This window comes from Haplochromis burtoni, unplaced genomic scaffold (genome assembly GCF_018398535.1).
Source record: "Haplochromis burtoni strain Fernald_Lab_line unplaced genomic scaffold, NCSU_Asbu1 Contig_66, whole genome shotgun sequence".
Taxonomy (NCBI): Eukaryota; Metazoa; Chordata; class Actinopteri; order Cichliformes; family Cichlidae; genus Haplochromis; species Haplochromis burtoni.
The window spans coordinates 2,319,832-2,341,865 of NW_024582427.1; the positions used below are offsets into that span (position 1 = coordinate 2,319,832).

At 39.1% G+C, this 22,034-nt stretch overlaps 2 protein-coding genes across 3 annotated transcripts; both read right to left on the reverse strand.

The window, feature by feature from the left end:
- Window positions 1-1,322: 1,322 nt before the first annotated feature.
- On the reverse strand, window positions 1,323-10,548 carry ccdc15 (coiled-coil domain containing 15). 2 transcript variants are annotated; one of them, XM_014333829.2, is made up of 11 exons: window positions 9,962-10,548; window positions 9,622-9,757; window positions 8,796-8,945; window positions 8,285-8,380; window positions 7,254-7,370; window positions 7,061-7,162; window positions 3,697-3,804; window positions 3,512-3,615; window positions 3,021-3,215; window positions 2,239-2,387; window positions 1,323-2,159 (listed from the first exon to the last, which is right to left on the reverse strand). In XM_014333829.2, exons 2-11 carry the CDS (start codon window positions 9,733-9,735, stop codon window positions 2,110-2,112), a joined length of 1,185 nt encoding a protein of 394 aa, XP_014189315.1. In that variant the 5' UTR covers window positions 9,736-9,757; window positions 9,962-10,548; the 3' UTR covers window positions 1,323-2,109. The 2 variants fall into 2 exon arrangements, with proteins under 2 accessions (XP_014189315.1, XP_005923228.1); XM_005923166.3 differs by having other exon boundaries at window positions 9,622-10,548.
- A 108-nt stretch (window positions 10,549-10,656) lies between these two features.
- psmg1 (proteasome (prosome, macropain) assembly chaperone 1) lies at window positions 10,657-20,857 on the reverse strand. The gene is made up of 7 exons (XM_005923168.3): window positions 20,643-20,857; window positions 19,110-19,213; window positions 18,152-18,297; window positions 16,519-16,581; window positions 15,254-15,452; window positions 13,339-13,469; window positions 10,657-11,151 (listed from the first exon to the last, which is right to left on the reverse strand). The coding sequence occupies exons 1-7, from the start codon at window positions 20,759-20,761 to the stop codon at window positions 11,074-11,076; spliced, it is 840 nt and encodes a 279-aa protein (XP_005923230.1). The 5' UTR covers window positions 20,762-20,857; the 3' UTR covers window positions 10,657-11,073.
- Window positions 20,858-22,034: the final 1,177 nt, after the last annotated feature.

Sequence of the window (22,034 nt, forward strand, 5' to 3'; positions counted from 1 at the left end):
AACGTAGGCGATTCAAAGACCTTTGTTTTGTCTAAACGGGGTTGGACAGTGGGTGGGACTGCTCAAAGTGGAGGTATTTCAATTCAAGTTAAAATGCAACAGAATTAAAAGTATCTGAAAAGCACGTGTTAGGCTCTTTAAAATGTTACACTTCAGATCAAAGTCCTTCTGACCACCTGGGTGCTCTGCAGGTATCCCCTCTGGGTACATGCCAGTGCAGTTATTTTAAAGAAATAGCCTTGATTAAAGCCTTTATTATTAAATATTTTATTCATTGTATTATTAGTTTTTTATTAATTTAAATTAGTTTAAAGTTGGACATTAAAAACTAAAAGTATTGATCAAATTATTTAAAAAGAGGCGTAAAATATTCAAGTTTCGCTTCTTATTCCAATCGGTTCACAATTTAATCGTCAGCAAACAGTTAATGAGTAAATCAGTAAACTATGATATGCAATGTGTTGCCCAGCTCAGCATCTCCTCATTTACACTCATTTAAATCTAAAATGTACATTCATTTAATTATTTGCACCTTGCATCTGGAACCCCGAGCAAGCAGAGGGAAATGGTTACAAAAAAATTGCCGTGGTCCTCTGAGTCTGATGACACAGACCGAGCGCTGGTATATTCTTCCCTGGACGTCCAGCGTTCGTGTCGCATACTAATTACGTCGCGGGACGCTAGGACGCGTTGCTATGACAACTACCCAACACATTGGAAGTTACTCCATTGTAATAAGGAAAATCAGTCCAGTCGTGGCGAAGGTGATCCGAGTCCGTACTAATGAAAAACATGTTAAAGCCTAACGGGACCTTATGGGCAACACTTTTCCAATCTTCTATCGATCATTTTTGGTTTACCTGTTTTGTTGTAATTTCCTGAGATTGTGAGGGAATATCCTAGCAGATCAGCAGTTTCTAAAATATAAAGTTCAGCCAGTCAGGCATCAGCAACCATGCCATGTTAAGTCACTTAAATCACCTTTCTTCCCCATTCTGGTCCTCAATTTGAACTTAAGCAGGTTGTTTTGACCATGTCTACAAGCCCAAATACATTGAGCTGCTGCCATGTGATTGGAAAATTAAAGGATGTAACAAGCAACTGAATGGGTGACCTAACAAAAGGGCCAGTGAGTCTGATATTTTGCCAGTGAATGAGCTACACAACTATGTAACTACAATGTAACAAAAATAACTGGAGCTGATGTTAAAAATAATAAAAGTGTAAATAACTATCACCATTTTAAAACATATAAATGTGCATCAGTCACAAAATCATAAAAAGGAATACAATTTTTAAAAGCAGACCACACCATTTCACAATTTGTATTTACCACAGAAAGTGACATTTATTAAAAAAAACAAAAACAAAAAAAAACATAACAGAAGTGTTATTTGTTAAATGGAGTCCTAAAACAGGTCAACGTGACTCTTGACCCACACAACAAACAGCAAATCCTCACAAGGACATTTTCAAGTTTAGTTGCTTACTCAGCACATTAACTACCGCCATTAAAACTACATACACAGAGTAAGACACTGCACAAATTCCTTCATTACCAATAAATAAATCAAAGCAAATTTCTGTCAGCTTTAATAAGCAATAATTAAACAAAGGAAAAGAGTTCAAAAGGAAATTTTATACTCCATGTCATTCTTCACAACCAGCAGAATAAATATAGGAATCTGACTGTTCAGTGAAAACATGATCAGTTTTCCAAGTATTAAAATCAAAGATCTGGGGAAAGTGAAGATGATCCGATAATAACGCAACAGGCAAAGACAGGAGTCAAAGGCAAAGAGAAACATCATGTTTGTTATTGCTCATTTAGAAAACAATCTGTGCACCAAATCATCTTTAAAACATTGAGATATTTCAGAGTAAAAGCATCATTCTGGATTCCCTCCTTAGAGCTACGTGAAACGTATGATTTTATTTCTGGAAGACAACAATAAACTGAAACATATAAATCTCTTCTATTGTGGAGGCTCAACATGTCCTGGACTCCTCAGTGCTAAGCGAGAGCACTGATCTGAACGTAGGCTAGAAAACGTACACAAGATTTTCCAAAATCTGAGACCGGACCTTCAGCCAGACATCAGCTTCCTTTTACTGCAAATCCAAACTCGCCAATGCTGAATGTAGGGCCTGGGCATACACTGCAGAACAAAAAAATGTTTTCATGTAGTTGGATTGAAGCTCAGTATGCAAGCAGATGGTTGCGTGTGAATTCCTCACCTTTGGGATTATTGTAGAAAACACAGTTGTTAGCGCAGGTGTCGGGGTGGGAGTCCCAGAACGAGGACGCACAGCAGCAGAGAGGAGGGAGCTCCAGTTTCACCTGAGACATTCGCTCCTTCATTTGAGCTCTCAGAGCTTCAATGAACCTGCAGAAATAATAAGGAGAGGTTCAGCTTCACAAAGCCATGCATACATTTTTTTAAACAGTGGTTTGTGAGGGTCATACTTACAAACAGGGGGTATCACTTTTCCCATTTGTGTAACTGGGACTTAAAATGTGATCAATTTTATTATATATTTATTACTGAAGTCACAGCTACAGTCAAGCTCATTTTATTTCTAACAACACAAAAACAATTAGAAAGTAAAATTTAACTCTTCACCCCATAGAGATGACTTCACATTCTCCCCTTCCCCTACTGATCACTTGTCAATATACAAAAATGTCTTGATTGATTATACACCACATCTCACTGGACCTGGAAATGGACCAGACTCTAGCCAGGAAGAGGCAGAAAACACTGATTGGGAGAAATAATATGCGACTCCAGATGAGTGGCAGAAAATGAAAATTAACCCTATAGACCCCCCGTCTCTCAAATAGGTTTGCAGCAGGTTTACATCTGTTATCCTATTGGAGGCTACAAAATCTAGCCTTAAATAAAAATCAAGTAGCACTCTCCAATGACTGCAAACAGACTTCCACATTTAAACATCAGTGGATTTTCCTGTTTTAATTGCATTAGGTATATTCAGTTGAGTCTCTCTTGCTTAATTACCTAGCAGCTACTTTGCCTTTCTCCTCTCTTTTCCTCCTCTGTAACTCCACAGCTCTCTCCTCCTCCTCAAGCTTTAGTCGCTCCAGAATCAGCAGCTCCCTCTCCTCCAGCTTCTGCTTGGCCTCTGCGAGCTGTTGAACTCTCTCCAGCTTCCTCTCCTCCTCCAGACGCATCTGTTCTTTCTCTGCTTTGATCCTTCAGTGAAGACAGGAACACACGAAAGGAGATTTTCACTGACAATAACATGTAATTCAAGTTTAAAGGAGGTTTTTTTTTAAATGACTTTGGATATCTATTGTATTCCAAGCAAGCTCACTGTTCAATTAAGAAAACAAATGTTTTTATTTCCTCTACTGTGAAAATGTGTCATGTTAGAGAGATCTGCTGTTTGACACTTTATAGAGAGATCTCAGGATTTAGATTCACTTTAATGGAACACCCCAAACCACAAGAGGAAGCGATACAGCATGGTACGCCTGTCCTCTCTTCACCTTGCTGTCTGTTTCAGGTGCTTCCTGTGCTGCTTGTTCTCCTTCACTTGCTCTCTCTCGATGTTCATGGCCAGGCGGCGGTGCATCAGGAACTGAGACTGGCGCTGCAGAGACAAACAAGCTGTCTGTGACGTTTGACATCAAACCAGTAAAGCCAAAGGTTTGTGCATGCTTCTGATTCCTACCTGTCTTTTCAGTTCTTCTTGGTCAGTCAGAGGCCAGATTCTGAAGCTGGATGTGAATCCCGAATCAGGTTGTGATTGTTGAGGATTCCACAGTGGACGTTCACTTCCCTGAAAAGCATACAAATAAAATAAAGACGAGTGAAGACTGATCTACTGACCCTCAGCCAAAGTAATGTATGTATGAAGGTGTTAAAAGCACATTATTATCAAAAAGTTGACATTTAAACAAACATTTCTTTTAATAAAAATAAAAATGTATTCCTCCAAAACATCAGTTTATAAGCATAAATAGATATTCAAATATTAAAAAACTGACTTTATATTATTGGTTAATGTTGACACATCCTATAAGAACTCATTTTAATAAGAGTTTCCTGCACATTCAATCTCTGACTTATCCTATTCTCTGCTACAGAGCTACTTTGTTATATTTCCCTTTATTAATTAGATACTGAAGTTTGTACAGTATTTATTGGATAATACTTCCCTTAAAAGCCAGCTTAGATTCCTTGACCAATCAAAAAGTAGTGCCTTATTACTTAATGCTATAACTTAGCATTAAGTAATAATGCTATTAGTTAATAATAAGTAATAATTACTTAATGAATAACATCTGTAAAGAAAAACGCCTCCAAGAAAGCAAAACTGTGCCAATCATAACATAAAAAAGAAAAAGACACAAGCATAATATACAAAAAAGCCTTTGAAGAACAAGCCTGAGATATTTGTAACCATTAGAGGTTACAGCTTTAAGAGACCTGACTCTATCTGAAAGAGAGTCAAAAACATAGAGAGCAGCAACTTATTGACACCTAAATGTCTCTCAAGGAGGGGCTCAAAAGTGTGGTGTTTGCCACCACATTTTCTCCTTTATCTTAACAGTTACAAAGAAGTATCAGTAAATATTGGCATATTTTATCTGGTGACCCTTCCACAGGTCATTTGTTCAATAATAAATCAATTTGTGCTAAAAACCTGAGAGAAATACTAGTCAGGGCTCATTGCCATAATTATTTATCCTTCTGCTTTTCTGCTGTACCAGGAGATAATCCCCCCATGTCTAAACTGGGAAGCTATGATGTAAGCGGATACCTTTTGTGCACTGATATTTGATATTGAATATATGTTTTTGTCATTTAGCTGCAGAATATTTATGGATTTTTTCAACATCTGTTAACTTTAGTGTTAACTTTCTGCCTACATATATTATATTTATATTTTTACACATTTATTTTTCCTATGTCTAGTGATTTTAACATCATAGATTATGTGTGTATATTGATATTGTCTTGATACTATTTTTCAAAAACTGTATTTTTGTATGTTGTGTTGGTTTTATTTTATAATTAGAGTTCTGATTTCGGAATGTTACAGGAATCTAACCTGACTTATTGTGACTGTTGTCTGTATTAGGCTACCCTGATTATGACTTATTGCTGAAATATTTCTGCCATTAATAAATAAATAAATTAATAAATATAAAGAACTTTCTACTTTTTTGCTGGCATCTTATCCCTTTTCTATTGGCCAATATTTATCTCCAATTCATCCCATTAATCCCATTGATCCCATTAGTGCCCCCTGCAAACCTGAAAAGGATAAGTGGAGGCGAATGGATGGATGGATCAACAGTAGCAACTAAAAGCATTACAAGGTAGTGTAGTGCACTGAAAATGTATAACATTCATATGCATAACTCCATATGTACAGGCTGCAGCTGGTAAAGATTGAAGTTATGCCACAGTTAAGGTGCGTGCAAAGTGAGAAACATTTAAAACAAGTGACAATTTTAATAACACTCTAGTTTTTTTTCCACAGGTTTACTCATCCAGCACACTCACAATCTCGAAACACTGTTTTTTTTTAAGATACACACAACCCTGAGGCTAAACTCACATCTGTGTGGTTAGCTGACAGCTCACTCAATTTCCTGTGAAAACAAGTCAACACAAAAACAAAAGCAAAAATCTGTACAGACAGAGGAAGCCTGACATTAAGCCTTACTTTATGTTACTGTCCTTGTTTGGAGCTTATAATGATTCACAAGATGTGAGAGGGAACTGGACATTATATTTATATATATTTTTTCCATTAACCTCACACACATCCACGTCATTATCATGATGATGATGATGTTGATGTGGTAAAATTAAACATTACAGCCTGTAATGAAATAATGAAACCTGACCTGGTTTCAGGCTTATAATTCTGCTCTTTGAGGCGTTATATCATGCTCATAAACTTTGAACTATACGTGTTTTTGGCAAGAGTGAAACAGAGGCTCACTCTTAAATCTTTAGCCCTTGAAGCTCTTTGCTGAACTGAGTGCTTTCAGACCTGCTTATGGAACAGAATAACTGGACGTTGGTGAGGATGGACTCTGCCAGTGCAGCAACCCAGGAACTTTTCTAATGGCCGTCAAACCACGTCTTTATCGGCATACACCAAAGTATCAAAACTCATCATTAAAGGTACAGCAGAGGTAATCAAATCTAATCTTTGTGGGTTGAAAGAGTTGAGTTTATCATCATGCTCTAGCCATCCCATGTAGGCAAAATAATTCTTAAGAATCCACATTGGACTTTAACATTAAGGGCAACGATTTACACTCAATAAACACTATGTAAGGCATTTAAAAATGCAGCAATAGAGAAGAGGAGAAAAGCCTACTACTCTTCCTAGCACTGAGCTTTCAGCCTGACATCCACCAACAGTTAAAGCATCAGATTTCCTGTTTACCATCACATCGCAAAGAGCCAAGTTCTGACCTTTGCTGTAATCGGTAAACTGCCTGATCATCAAACTTACTATCTACATCTTGCTGTTTTTAGCCTGTTTACATATGGTGTAGCTACCATGTAGCCACCTATTAATTCAACTTCCCATTTCTGAGTGGCTTGTCCAGCTCCCTGCCCTAAATATACCCAGCTTTATCTTCATTTTTGAGTGACTGAGGAGGAAGCATAGGGTCATTTTCCATAGACTTGTTTCTTTTTACAACCAGGAGTCACCCCCTGCTGACTATTAGAAAGAATGGAGTATTAGGGTACTTCCATGCAGGCTTCACTTTTAAGATCCAGAGGTTTTACATCCATCTTTTAAATACTATATGACAAAGTGAAGTGAAGATAATTTTTAATGGAGGTGTACAGCAAGTTCCAAATTCACTGAATTTCAATGTTGGTTTTTGACTAAAAAAAAAAACATCTTACAGTGCAAATGCTCCAAATAATTTAATCTTATCTGTAACTATGTGGTGGCCGAGTTGGTCGGTAAATGTGTGGACATAATGAATTTCACGTTAAGAAAAACCATTAAAAACTGAAAGGAATAAACATGGGACACAGTTTGAATATTCAGTCACCTTCTGTTGAACAAGTGGACATTCATGTCGACTGGTGAAGACAACATCATCTTCCTCTCCTAGAGCATCCTGCTCTGCTCCCAGAGCATGAGATTCTGCTTTCTGTGAGGTGAAGGGGGAAATGTTTAATTATAACCCGAATATGGAATTATGGGTTTGAAAAGAGGAACAAGCATGAGACACAGGCGCTCACATGTCTCGTTTGAGAGATGTTCCAGCTGCCTCCAGGAAGTTCTGACGTTGTTTCCTCTTGCTGCATCACCTGACAGGCAGCCAGTCTGAGTCTGACCTGCCTCATGCCTTCAGCAGACTGGAAAATTGTGGAAATAAATACAAATCCAGATTAATCAGTGTCACATTGTGTGAAGTCACACAAGGAACAGTGGAATCCTTCTGCAATCCAAGAACAGCACACTTTACACACTGCAAAATATAAACAATCCGACACAATAAAAAATAAAGAAAAAGAACATATACAGATAACAAGGTCTCAACAAATAGATGGACGTTTGAGGCAGATACTGCAAACTTCAAATAAATGTCTTTTGAATTCAATGATAATACTTTTAAAACATATTTTAAAAAACTCGATGCACCCCTGGTGGATAATAAACAATGCAGACTCTCTTTGTAAATATCTACATTACATTAAATTTCTCAGCCACACCTTACCCACACACACGTCTCTGATCAACATGTCATTAAGGACAAAAAAATATACCGGCTTAAGAGCTTCTTATAATCAGGAAAGACTTCGGAAAGCAACCTCTGAGGCCTACAAATGGAGCAACAAACTGCACTTCTTCTAAAGGCCATTTGAGGCTTGATGCGAAAGATCGTCAGTCTCAATAGACTCACATGTTATATGAGCACATTTACAGTTTTGGTCTCTATGGATACTTACCCCCTTTAATGACACCTGTATGGTGGGTGAACATTTTATAATTCATCTGCTTGGATTTTGTTAAGCCTTAAAGTTAGGGTGTCGTCCTGTGACTGACAGGAGGTCCTAAATAGGCAGCCGTGGCCAATCAGTGTCTGCTAGGCCTCAGCTTCACCTACTTGAAGTAACTGAACTGAACTATTTTGCCATTTTTAACATCACTACCATCCTACCCTAAAAAGCAACTAAGCTGAAAGCACATCTAAAACTCACATCTCACTAAAGTTTAGTTCTCTGGAGGGTGCACACATTGTACCTGTAATTATTTACTAATATCTCACCTCCTGAGGTCTCCTTTCCATCACCCTTTGCTGTGCAGCAGTTCTCACCGTCTCACCTTCACGATGGGTCCAGATGACTCGCATGTCAGGTGTCACCTGGACAAAAAATACACCATATGCAACAATACAGGACAAGCAGACAACAACATCAGCAGCAGCAGGAAAGGCAATCAGAGGGCTCAGCTATCCGTGTGTTTAAAATGTGGTTTCACAAAGTTTTCTCAGATATGAGGAGCTGCTTCATCTAAGGGTTTTATGTTACATCAACATAATCAACATGCCATTTAATTAGATATTAAACGTAATAAAACACCTGGAATATATTTGATAAATTTAACAATGACAATGATAGTACATTACAATTTGTTTTACCTTTTCTAAATGATAGTCAAAATAACTCAATAATGTTAGCTATAAATCTGGTTAGCTGCAGTGTTAATTTCAGCTGGGAATCTGGGGTGAAAGGAACATAATTAACACTTCATTTGAGTCAAGTTTTTTTTTTTTTTACCACTGGATCTGTCTGCAGCTGCTGTCTCTTCTTGAACAAATGTGCTTTCTGTGCCACACGGTGGCGCACTTCATCCTGAAAACGCTGAAGGCTCTCTTCGTTCTCCCTCCTCTTCTCTGCCTGTAGCTCATCAGTCAGCAAAGCAAGAGTCTAAACCAAGACACAGGAAAACTAGTTTCGAATACTGTAGTGAAGAAAACCAAGGGCAACTAAGACTTGCACCAGCTAACCTTATATAAAATTTGCATCTAGGGCAAGTCTACTTGCCAGTTAAATGTCCTTCTATTCTTTAATTAATGTAAAATCCCCCTGTGTCTATATTGATATTGATAAGTCTATAATCTTGCACAGTTGGAATTTAAATAGAAATTTTCCAGGTTTTTCTTACCAAATCACAAGTGCACCCATTCATTCATAGTCAGTAGAAGAGAGACAGAATACATGTGTGTTAATGAGAAGGAGACAGGTGTAATAGCGAAGGCGGATGACCACTCACACCAGCAGACAGTGCACATGAGAGGTAAAAAAGAGCGTGCAAGCAGGGTGGAGCAGGTGGAGATGAACATCAGGGTGATTTATGACAGTGAAATGTCTTAGAAACATAATTTTAAAGTGAAAAGTGATTTTAGATTAAGACCACCCAACATTAATAAGTTATAATAAATGTCTAAATTGCAATGGATTAAACTCCTCCGGTGTGAATATTTGCTTATATATCGATAGTTCTTTAGTATGAAGTAAATTTAAATGGAAAGGAGACGGGAAGGAGAGCTTATGTCAACAAACAGTAACTGTCAGCAGTTAGCTTCTCCACATCCAAACTTACAGCCGGATGCTCCACGAAGTCTTGTCCGCCCTCCACCCAGGCTCCCACCGCCACCACCGCCTGGTTCCTCTCAGCCAGCACTCTGCTGGCTCTGAAGGCTCGGTGTTCCTTCATCCGCCCGACTGGAGCTTTGTTCCTGCCGTTTTTAGGAGCTATAACCCGGTTAGCATTCATTGGTAGCCTGGTAACCAGGCTAACGTTTTAAGCAGGGCTAACCCACAGACAGCAATATTTTTACGCAGGCTTACTACAGACAGACACAGCACATACATCGACTCTATTATGCACGATCTCCACTGTTTAAATGGCAAAAAAAAAAATTATTATTTTTTTAAAGCACCTGTTACGAGGACCTGTGCACAATCTAGACCAACTGGTTTGTTTGAGTTTCGCTCACTTCAACTTCTTTGAGCGTTTTGGGGTTCACCGGCGCATTGCTGCCCCCATCTGGCCAGGAGGAAACACTGGCAGGGCTGTCATCCCCACACACTGGGAAATGAAACGACTCCAATCTGTCCATTTCATAAATTATAGTAATAATTTCATAAACAATGATTACATGCATACATATAACTTGAAAATGTGTAAGAAGACTTTATAATAAAGCATTTTGTTGCCTTTGTGACATGTTGCTTTCAGTTTTGTCTTTTTTCTGCACCAAAATGAAACTGTGCTTGCCATAAAATGGAAATATAGGCCCTTCTCAGCTACTGTTGGGCTTATTTTTGCTGTTGCCATAGCATGCTCAGCTGACAGGAGATCAGTGGGAATAATGAGACATGCTCGCCCAAAAGGATATGTATAGCACTTAATAACTTCATGTGAGATTAATGCAAGAGATTATAGCTCAGAGGACACGTCTATCAAACATGCTTTTTCAAGGCTCACTAATCTGGGAGTGTTATTAGTTTTGCAGGCACAAAAACTCAGAAGGAACCAAAGGTTGACAGATTTCATCCAAGAATATTTGTACCAAATTTTATATGCATTCAAAAAATACTTATCTGACTCTCTAGAAAAAAAAACCCCAATAAAAATATTTATAAAATTGACTTTATTCAGGAATCAGAGAGGGAGGAAAACGGAGGAAACTTTTGAGCAGTTTACAAATCTGTAGTTTCAAGTAACCTCAGCTGTTTTTATCCCCGATGGAAATGTTTTTACGTGGACTGTCTGTATCACCTTGTGGAACGATTTAGCCTGTAATTCTTAAGAAAATAGTTACATGCAAGTTAAAAGTTTATATATGTTCTCCATAAAGCTGCAACAGCTTTCTTGGTATGCATCTGCATTTCTTTGGAAACTTTTAGGACCTATTATTTATGGACAGACTGAAGTAAATAATTAAACTTAAAAGATTTCTAATATTTTTTTCCTTAAAATGTCTTTATTTTAAAAAAATGACAGCATTTTACGACAGAAAAATAGAATTACAGAGGGTGCAGCACGGACTCAGATATAAAGATTGCTCTGAAGGTCGGTGGTCCTGACAAACTTGCGCAGGGCATCTGTGCTTGGAGACGGATCGAGCTGAGGAGAAAGAGAAATGCAGGAAATTAAAATGAAAAACAGTTTCGTTTCATTTAAATACAGCTTTTTGTTTTATAAACCCTCATGGATTTGATGACTGATGTTCTCTAAAAACTTGCAAGGGTTTCAAAGTATATAAAAGAGATCTCGGGTATAAATAAAGCGCGTTTCCATCGTTACAGTAGGCACTGACAAATTTGCTGGAAAAACAAACAAATCTTCTTTGATCTTAGACACCTGACTTGTGAAGTAACCAAAGACAATGTTGCCTGAGTCAGAGCTGGAGCATGAATCACTCTTGGATAATTCATCAGCAAGGGAAGAGCAGCTGCATCGGAAAGGATCGTTGATAATAAGTCAAACATGCAAACCTAAAACTTTCTTGGGAGATTTTAATCTGAGACTCCGAGGGCACTTTTTTGCAAAGTTTTATCAAATCAAAAATCTTAAAGGTTGAAAGAGAAAAATTATAACACAAGCTGCTGCTGGAATCCCTGCTTCTGGGTTTGGTTTCATTTGGGAACCATATTTCAGATAAATTCAACAGTGAAGCGCTTTCATTTGGCTTCCATTCTGATTCTGCCTCTCCTGCACTGCAACAAGCCGTCAAGGCTCATGGGTGTTGTATGGATTAGAGCTATCCACCACGCAGGCCTGATGAACAAAAATGTGATTACTGACAAGATTAAGCAGTTAATGATCCTCGTAATAAAGCAAACCTACAGAAGTTTCACATGAGTTTAGATTGTGAACTGTGTCTACAAGAAATCTCAAAGGTCTAACCAGACAGTCTAAGGAGCTTGGAAAGAAAAGCGTCTGGACTTGTTTAAGTTGCTTGAAGACGTTTCACTTCTCATCCGAGAAGCTTCTTCAGTTCTAAGAGTCAAATGGTGGAGAGTCCCAGATTCTCTCCACCACGATGACTGAGAACCTTCACAGACGTCTAACCGAACACTCACTCTTGTGGCCCGGGAGTCATTTTTGACCAGAAGGAGTTCTTTAACATGGATTAAACCCATCTAGGACTACCTTTATTTATCAGAACAATATAGCTAAAATTAGAAATACCCTTTTCATGCTGAAAACTAGTGCTGCTGCATTTGCATCTTTTGTGAAGGATTATCAGTGTGCGATCTATGCAGATGTCCTAAAGTGGGTTGGAACAGGAGATTGAGTTCACCACAAAGCCCAAAAACATGTTAAACATTAAAAAACAACAGGAGAAAAACAGAAAATACAGTGGACGCTTCCTATTGTTTTAAATACTCTGTATGAGTCTCTGTTATAACGTTGCTTTTCTGGCTTCTGGTTAACTTGATATCAGGCCCCTCTTTGTGCAACAAGCTCCCAGTTAGGGTATAGTTAGGCTGGAAGAGGTGACCCTGAGCTATCCCGTAGTTAATGCTGCTGCAGGCTCAGACTGCTGGGAGACTTCCCATGATGCACCGACCAATCTCAACTCTGCTCTTCTCATTCACAATGCATCTATACACTGCTACTGCATAGCATTAAATTCTGTCTGCTCACTCCTGTAGTTTGCTTTGTCTTCATCTCTCTCTGCTCTCCCTTTGTCTCTCTTCTCTTTCCCATCACTTCTCTGAGCCTGGTTCTGCTGGGGATCTCTTCCTGTTAAAAAGGTGTTCTTTCTTCCCACTGTCGCTGTGTGTTTGCTCATGGGTAATCTTCTGATCATTTGGGTTTCCTCTTGTACTATTGCAGGGTCTTTACCTTACCATATAACATGTCTTGTTATATGGTAAGGTTATTGCGTTGCTCTATAAATAAAATGTAGGTGAATCTTAAAATAAATAGAGTTTGACAACAAAATAACAAATGCTGAGCAACCTATTTACAAAATGAAAGTGTTTATGACTTCTCTTAATCACACACCTTTTCAGGAGACACTTTCTTTCAGTTTCACTCACTATCTGTGACTTTTAAATGACCTGTGGGAGCTCTGACTGTGGCTATTGCTCGAAAGACAGACCTTAAAATTGAAATAAACTTTTGAAAGTTTGCTCCTCAAACTTTACAGCTCTATTTCCATCAGCATTAAAACCTGCAGTGGCGTCATCGACTGGGGTTCAGCCAAGAGAGCGGCTCAGTAGATGTAGGACATTCGTGTGCATCCTTCCTTTGTGACCTTTTTAAAAGCCTCTTCAGATATAAAAAGGAAAAACAGCTCACCTGTATAGATCTGCCAAGTTTGGTTAATACAGGCTTGTAGGTCTCCATGGTGACAGAGTCAGGGCCAATGACATCACTGTAACACTGGTAAACAACAGCGGCGATGCGGTGGACCTGGCAGTGGTTCAGTACTGATGAAACAGCACAAAGAAGAAGAAGACACCGAGGTTATTGATATGAGGTGTGCGTGACCGTCCAGTGATCTCCTGATGATACATCTGTTTGTTTGGAACCTGCGTCTTTAAGAGCACTCGCACCAAAAATCAGGATGCAGGACTTTATGTTCTCAGTGAGTGGAGAGGAGCCTAATGGCACCACATTTCATTCAGTTGGCAGAAACTGTTGTCCAAAGCGACTTCTCAAACACACACAGACACACATCAGGAGCAAACTGGGGTTCAGTATCTTACTCAAGGACACTTCAACAAGAAAAGCTGGGAAACAAACACAGCTAAAGCTTTATTTACAGCACTTTTACAGCCTATTTCACTTTGTCCCATTACTGAAGAGAAAGACTGGTGCTGTGCAGCAGAAATAGGTGTTAAATATGTGTCTTTATAAAGCACCTTCTTAAAGCCACTTTAAACGGAATTCAAGACCAAATTGGAAATGACATACACAGGAAGTGAAAATATTTTTAAGTTAAAACACTGATCTCAGTTCACAATGAACAGTAAGATATTTTCAGCACCTCGCTTATTTCCCAAGGGGTCACCACAGTGGAAAGAGGCAGCTTGCCTGATGCAATAATCCCATTAATCTGGTCTTTGACCAGCACTTTGAGTGCATTAACTTGTGACCTCTTTAGGCTGGACTTGTGTCTCCATCCAGGGAGTTTTGGCATGTATGTGTTAACCACTACACCACAGAGCCCAGATACAAAAGATGGACATAGCTACTGTGACGTCAAACTGAGCTTTGGTGTCTTGAAACCTTTTGCAGTGGGCAAGGTGTGGATGTGATTGAAACCGCATGCTCACAACCCAGTGACACGTCAATAACAAGACATTAGCATGAGCATACGCCAGATAAACCATTCTGAAATTTAAACAGAACAAAATTCACAAAATGGGCTTCATGTTTTAGTCAGCATGACTCAAATCACATGACCAAGCCCTTAAACTCATAAGCAAACAGAGGTTGGGGCCGAACGCTGCTTTTACTCAGACTTCTACAGTACTGGGGTGTTTGTGCAAGCACAGGTGTCGCCCTCTGGTGGTCATGAAAAACGTTTGAGGTAATTCCTTTGCTAAGGCCTAATTTATACCAGAAACATGACTTGTTGTATGTCTGTGAGAAAATTACTTCTTCCGGTTTCTTCTTTTCACAGTAATTGTCCTGGTCATCTACACTGTTTCAGATAAATGTCTTATAGAAGTAGGATAAAACTCCTGAGTTAACACATAAGACTCTATAGAAACTCTGTAGAGGGTTTTTTTCATTAATTTATAAAGAATGGGAATACAGTCTGCAGAACTAGAGCCTGACCAGTAAATCACCTGGCTTATATTTCTGGCTGATTTTGGCCTATCAGAGATTTATTCATGTATATGTTGTTCAGTAGGAGAATCTGGTGCTTGGCAGGTGTTGATTTCAAACATGGAAAGGAAACAAGAGGCGCACATGACACCAAAATAGCTTAGGAAAGGTTGCCTAGAAGGCAGGAAATCTGGGTTAAAGGAAAATGCCTCCCTAACCCATCTGTAAGAATAAAGCTGCCATTCAATCAAACATCAAAGGGTTTTTTTCTGCTAAATTTGCACAGCAATACCACGACTGGGGAAGCAGAGTTGCATTTTTTTTTTATGCAGCGTCTGTAGGTTTTCCTTGTGCGTTTGCAAAATGAGAGAGAAAAAGAAGTACAAACAGTTTAAGTCTGAGACATCCGAGTCACGCAGTCGTGCAACAGTAATACCTGCAGCTGCAAGTCCAGTAACTATGTTGGGTTGCTCCAGTGACTGGCAGACAGGCTGATCACCAAAAGCACTGGTGTGGAGAGAGCGCAGGAAGGGAGCGGAGCTGCCACCCAGATAGTCTGCCGTCTTATAATCAGCCACAGAGGTGTCTGACAGCACCGTCACATTCAGCTCTCTGAGCTGCAGACAGTCAAACACCTACAGGAGACAAAAGAAACACACAGTCAGGCAAACAACACTTTAACCATGCTGGTCACGCTGAAAAACCACCATGTCTCACTGTAATCTCAGTGTGTGGTTAAAAAAAAAGCCAGTAAATAAATAATTACTGTACACTCAGTGGTTGATTTATTACTGAACACATGAGGGACCTAATATGTACCAAGAAAATGTTCCACACTACCACCAGCCTGAACACTTGGCACGAAGCAGGATAGATCAATGTTGTTTACACCAAATTCTGGCAGCAGGACTGGAGACTCGTGAGACCGGTTGATATTTTTCCAATTTGCTTCTGTTTTGGTGTGCAGGTGTCTAGTACAGCCTAGTTTATTGTTCTCAGCCAAATGGAGTGAAATTTTCTTTGGTCTCCTGCTGCTGTAGCCAATTTGAAGGTTTAGTGTGTGAGATGCTACCCTGCTTTTGCACTATAACAAATCCCAGGAGATCAGCAGTTTCTGATCTCTATAACCAGCCTGTGTGGCACCAACAACCATCACAAGATCACACTTTATCCCAGTTCTCCTGGTTGGTCTAAAAATCTGAGCTTCTTGATCATGCCTGGATGAGATACTGGTAAATGTATATTATAGCAAACCTTATGCTTTATGATGCTGTTGTACTTCACAAGTGAAACAAAAAATAAATAAAATTGTGCTGAACTAAAAGAAAAAAAAAATCTGTTTAGAGACTGAGAAGCAGATGCTGGCCTGGAGGGCTCTGCACAAAGAAAAAACAAACTGTATATAAATGATGAAAGTTTGAAGTTTAAATGCATTAAACTTCAAGGGACAACTGCTGTAAAAAGTTTTATTTGACCTCTCTAATCTGAGTTTATAGGCTCAGCCGGTAGTTTCTTGCATGAAGCAGGGCTTTCTGTAAATCGGGCTTAGCTTATGAGCATTCAGTGTCAAAAATGCTCAGCTCAAGTCCTCAGAATGGGTCGCCAACAACCACTGGCTCACATTTCACATCATAAAAAAAGTCTAGGTTAACAACATAACACAATCTCCCTGCAGTTCTTCGCTTAGTTCATTAAACATACCTTTTCTGTCCACTGAAAAAGCTGGTCTTCTGCAACGTAGCACGACACCTGGCATATCAAAACCTTCAAGGAAAGAAAAATAAAACTTTTTATGCAACTTTCATAATTTTAAAAAACTAAACATTTTCAGACCTTTAATATTCAAATGCAATAGGATTTCCCCATATTCTAACTGATTAAATGAGTTTAAATCAGAGAAGAGTAAATCAACATTTTAAGCTCTGCAATAATTAGTTAAAGTTGTTGAATTAAAGTCAAACTAAACACCCAGAGGACCCACAAGTATGGATTCTTAAATATTCAAATAATCCAGAAGTTTGTGTGGCCATTTTTTGTCTTGAATATAGTGTCTCTCGTTTTGTTTTTTAATACTACTGCAAACCCACCTACAAGGTGTTTGCCACCCAAAACATTAAAGAAGAATGTACTTAACACTGAAAGACATGGGACCGGAAAATTTGGGGCCCCACGGAAAGACAAAGATGAGTTTAGGTGGTTCTAAACTGGCTAAACTGGGTGTGAATGTGAAAGAGAATGGTTGTCTTTCACTGGGATGAACTGTGACCTTTTCCGGGGTGTAACCCGCCTCTCACTCCAGGACAGGGGACAGGCTGTAGCCACCCCTTCCACTAAATACGTAGCTAAATTAGTTTGATTCAACACACACACTTACGTTAGAGCATTACTTTACTATTTAGTCAGTTAATTGTCAGAGATTTCAATCAGGAACATGAGGTCAGCAAACACTGGGTATTTTGCCTTTATCAAAAAACATAAACCAATGATTTATCTTCTAACTCACATTAAAGTTTTCTTTCCACCGATGACTGATTAAAGTGGACGCATTACAAACTTCTTCAGGCTTCTCGACTCTTCAAAGAAAAATCACGTTTATTGATCCTACACTGAACTGAGAGCTTTATTTAGACTTAATATCCCTGCTTTTGCTGCATTATTTTCCACCACACACACCAACTACTGTCTAAAACACACTCCCCACCCTTTAAATCAGCATTAAAAATGAAGGTTGTGCTAGCAGGACTTTTAGTAAATCAGTGATCTTTAAATTAATGGCCAACTGTCGCGGTATCTGCTGTCCACAGCTGCTCCTGTGGTCCCCCAGTACATTAAATCCCAGCAGCCACCTGAAGGCAGCAGGACACTCGTGATAAATCTGAAGCTTCCTCGGCAGCGCAGGAGCAACCGTTCACTACATTTATCTCGATTGAATCACGTGTGGCTGAGGGCAGGCGGTTCTGCACACAATCAACCGGTCGGTTATAACTCTGACAACAGACACTAGATTACCAGGGTTCATTAATCCTCTGTGTAATGGCCTCTCTTCCAAGTTTTGTAACAGAACCAGCATTTCATTCTTTACTCTTGCACTGCACGTAATTTATTCAGATTTTTCTTTTATGATATCTCATCTGTTTGCAGCTCGACAGCGAACAGGCCACAGCCATTATAAAGTACCCTTGATATAAATGAGCGAACATCTCAAACAGCACTTGAAAAATATTAAACAGAAGTTCAGGAGCAAACCCATTAAACTGAATGATCATCGAGTTCTCGACCGTCAGGAGCTTTCAGATATATTTTGAAGTGCTGCCCCGCTCGGTGCGTCACTCACTGTTGGGTTGTCCTTGCGTCTGTAGAAAACACACGCTGATTCCTCGCAGCCTTGCCCCGTTACAGCTCGGCTCCTCTCGTTCCACGCCGACGCACGTCCGATTGTATCCCAGTTTGGCGTGGACAGGATGTGCACTGACAGAAAACCTGTGCAGACAGAGTCTCTCAGTTTTAAAAGAAAGCTCACAAGTTAGTCAAGTGTTTATTTCCAAATAGGAAACATGAAATAACAAGAGCGCTACTGGTATCCCTTACGGAAGGGAACAATAGCAAAAGGAAAGATTATGAGCAAAAATAAAAGTCCAGACTTAAGATATTGAAGGTAGGCTTGAAAAACTAATAAGTTTATTTAACTGGGATTACAATATAAAGTGCCTTAAGGCAACTATTGTTGTCATTTGGTGCTATATAAATAAAACTGAATTGAAAAAGATCTGATGTCAACTGAATTTTTTCAGATCACCAAAATGCATGTTGTTGCTATCCCAGTCCACAGTAGTATACAGTGTTAGTGTTGCCGAGGGGCGTGGCCTACTGCCACCTACAGCTGTGGATCAAAACCTCACTTCAAAGAAATAAAACAGTCACCAACTCAGTGAAAACAGTTAGTTAAAAAAAATTAAAAACTACATATTCAAAGGTTTAAGACTCATTGAATAATTGAGAAAATAAGATGCAGATTAAGTGATGATCAAAACACAAATCCCCGACTGTCTGCATTATATTTCCTGCAGTGTTTTAGCACCATAACCTACTCGCTCCCCATGTCATCATTTTTAAAAGTACAAAAGATTCTTGGAAATATTCTGTTACTGCCTCTGAGCTGACATTTTGGTCCACCATGTTCCAGTGTCCCGACGGGGATATTAAATATTCATTTAATGTGTAATAACATTGGGCATCCAGTTAAACCAATCACAGGTGAGTCAGCAGACAGGACAGAGACAGCAGCAACTTACTGGAAGCATTTTGTCCCACAGCAAGGATGAAGTCTGAACACTGCAACTTGTTTCCAGACTTCAGCGACTCAGAGACTTCAGGGCTCCAGTGCAGATGAACCTCTCTGTTTGGTTTTGTGGAGAAGAAAGAGTTTAAAGATTTTTCCCCCAATCAACATTTTTATACATTTATAAAACTGCTCCTCCTAATGAGATCTGCCAATCCTGGGTTCTGGGCTTAGTGAACAAAATATTTAAACTCAGATGTTTAGACAGCCTTCCACACGTCGTTCTACGAAGATCACTAAAATCAAGTGTATTGCTGTAATAGGACGCCACTGTTGCAACAGTTTGTGATATTTCTTTCCTCCCATATTCCATGAACAACTTTAAGTGATATTATGGGAATTGGGAAGCATTCAGAAATCATGTACAGGGCAGGATTGCTGAGTGCTGAGGCATACAGAGCTTAAACGTCGCCTACGCGCTGCTTGCTCATTGAAAGCAGAGCTCCAAACTTCCCCTGGCATTAACATCAGCACAAAAACTGTGTGCTTACAGGTTTCTATAGATGAGCAGCTCCTGGAGGTGTAACATGAACTTTTGTCTATATAATGAATGAAAAGAAAGACAAAAAACAAAATAAAAAAATCTACGTGTCTACTTTTTGCCTGTCATCACACAATGTGTTGGTCTGGCTTCAAAAAGCCTAATTTTAATATATTTTTTTCCTCTTACATAAAAGAATCATGAAATCATTCCTAAAATGTGCTATTCTCTAGAACGAATTCTGGAAAAACTACACATACAAATACTTTCATGATTTTGTAATGGATAATGCCTCCATCTCACCCTTCCAACCTAACATCTTCCTCTGTCAGACCAACCCTCTATCTCCTCCTTCATTGCATCCATTATTTTTCTCTGTTGTCTTCCTCTTTCCGTCACCCTGAAAGCTTCACATTTAAAATCCTTTGCATTTAAAGTCCTTACCCTCACCTCCTACCTTTCCTTCTCTCTGGCAGCTTCCAAACACACATCTTCTCTTCCTCTGTCTTCAATCAGCAGCACTGATAAACCGGGCTTTGACTGATTTTTATGGAAATCTCACTCTTGAGGATGCCCTTCCTGACACTACCCTAACGTTTTGTTTGACTACTAAGTTTCTGTATTATCATTATTATTATTACTAACCATTTCCGTATTTAAGGGCATAATAGCAATGACAATGTTGCCATATCTTTTTGTACACTTGACGAAAGTGTTAAAAACTGGTTCCTGCATTACGTGTGTAAATGCTGTTTGAATGGGTGAACTGAAAACTCATGTGTCATGTTAGCTCAGTTAGCTTCAGCGGCAGATATCCATCCAGCTGACCGAGTAAGAAAATGCTTAAACTGGGATGATATGGTCTGCATACCTTTGTACGTCTTAGTATTTCACTGGCAATAATCTCTGCATTTCAGCGAGCTAACTAGCTAGATTAACTAAACCCGATTCCCCTCTGCATGCTTTTTCTGCGTTCACTCCCCGATGCTACAGCTAGTTATTTACCTTTTTTCCTCCAGCTCTCTGCGGATTTGCTCATCCTCCTCATTTTCATCAAGCTCGTCGTCGTCTTCCTCCACAGCCCGAGAGTAAACCGACAGCACTTCCCCGAAAAACGTCGCCATAATCGTTGTGCTTTCAGAACAAAGTGAAAGTTTAGCTACAGATTTTTCAGACAGGCAGCCATGACGTGCATGCCACGACTTCCGCCGGCAGCAGGATCTCTTCAGAATAAAAGCCTAATTTTAAACACTGAAATTTCAGAATAAATGAGTTGAGCCTACAAACCCCAGAAGACCAAACATGAGGTCCAGTGGACAGCGACAGCATTGGCCAAAATTGCAAAGAAATCATCTTTAATACTTCAAATTATATCAGTAAATTGCTGTTTAGCTCCTCCTGTGGGAATAGCAATATTTCACAATAATGAAAATACTTGGATATTTAAAAGTAGCAGTTTCGTGAAATAACCACTCGATCTGACCAAGGTATGTAGAAGAGCATTTATAAAGGCACAAAATATGAACTGAACTGAGTGAACTGATTTCTTCGGCAAAACAGTGAGTTCACTGTTCTCAAATCCCCTCCAAAGTCTCCAGATGTCAATCCAACAGAAATCTTTGGGATGTGGTGGAATGGGAGAATCAAATCATGGGTGTGCAGCTGACAAATCTGCAGCAATCCCGTGATGCTATCAAGTCAGGACCAAAATCTCTGAGGAATGTTTCCAGTTGCTTGTTAAATCCATGATATGAAGAATTAAGGCAGTTCAGAAGGTCAAAGGGAGTCTGAACCAGTGCTGGAAAGGTGTAGCCAAGGAAGTGGCTTGTGAGTGTAAAAATATGGAACTGCTAATCATGTGTTTTGTAAAGTCCTTCTTCTCAACATTCTCATTTTTTTCTCCCCCCCCCTTTCTCACTGTCCCTCTCCCCTTCTGTTTTTCTTTTCCTTCCTCTTTCTTTCTCCCTTTCCTATCCCTCACTCATGTCTGTCCCGTCTGTAACATCTGAAAATAAAATATAATAAATAATAAAAACAAAGGTCGATCAAATGGACCAATACGGCAATGCCACGATGATCCATTTGGCAAAGTAAATCCATTGGGTATCCTTGTTGGTCTTCAGACAACAATTCTGATGGCTAAAAAACCAAATGGGACAGGCAAAAAAAACAAACAAAAAACAGATCCTTCATTAAGAGGATCTTACTTTTAACATTTCTTTATAAATAATAATGATGATGATGATGATGATGATAATAATAATAATAATAATAATAATAATAATAATAATAATAATAATAATAATAATAATAATAATAATACATTTAAGATCAAATTTGCTGTTTGTGGCCAGTGAAGTATGGAGTTTGACTCTCATAAAGTTATCTAAATGGTTG

Excerpts from the sequence above, each read along its gene's own strand:
- ccdc15 (XM_005923166.3), bottom strand. The coding sequence starts at position 9,795 with ATGAATGCTAACCGGGTTATAGCTCCTAAAAACGGCAGGAACAAAGCT. Across the intron at positions 7,371-8,284 it reads TGGAAAGGAGACCTCAGGAG|TCTGCTGAAGGCATGAGGCA; the intron begins GTGAGATATTAG and ends ACAATTTTCCAG. Across the intron at positions 2,160-2,238 it reads TTTCTACAATAATCCCAAAG|TGTATGCCCAGGCCCTACAT; the intron begins GTGAGGAATTCA and ends TTTGTTCTGCAG.
- psmg1 (XM_005923168.3), bottom strand. The coding sequence starts at position 20,761 with ATGGCGACGTTTTTCGGGGAAGTGCTGTCGGTTTACTCTCGGGCTGTG. Across the intron at positions 16,582-18,151 it reads GACGCAAGGACAACCCAACA|GTTTTGATATGCCAGGTGTC; the intron begins GTGAGTGACGCA and ends CTTTCCTTGAAG. Across the intron at positions 15,453-16,518 it reads TTTTTCAGTGGACAGAAAAG|GTGTTTGACTGTCTGCAGCT; the intron begins GTATGTTTAATG and ends TGTCTCCTGTAG.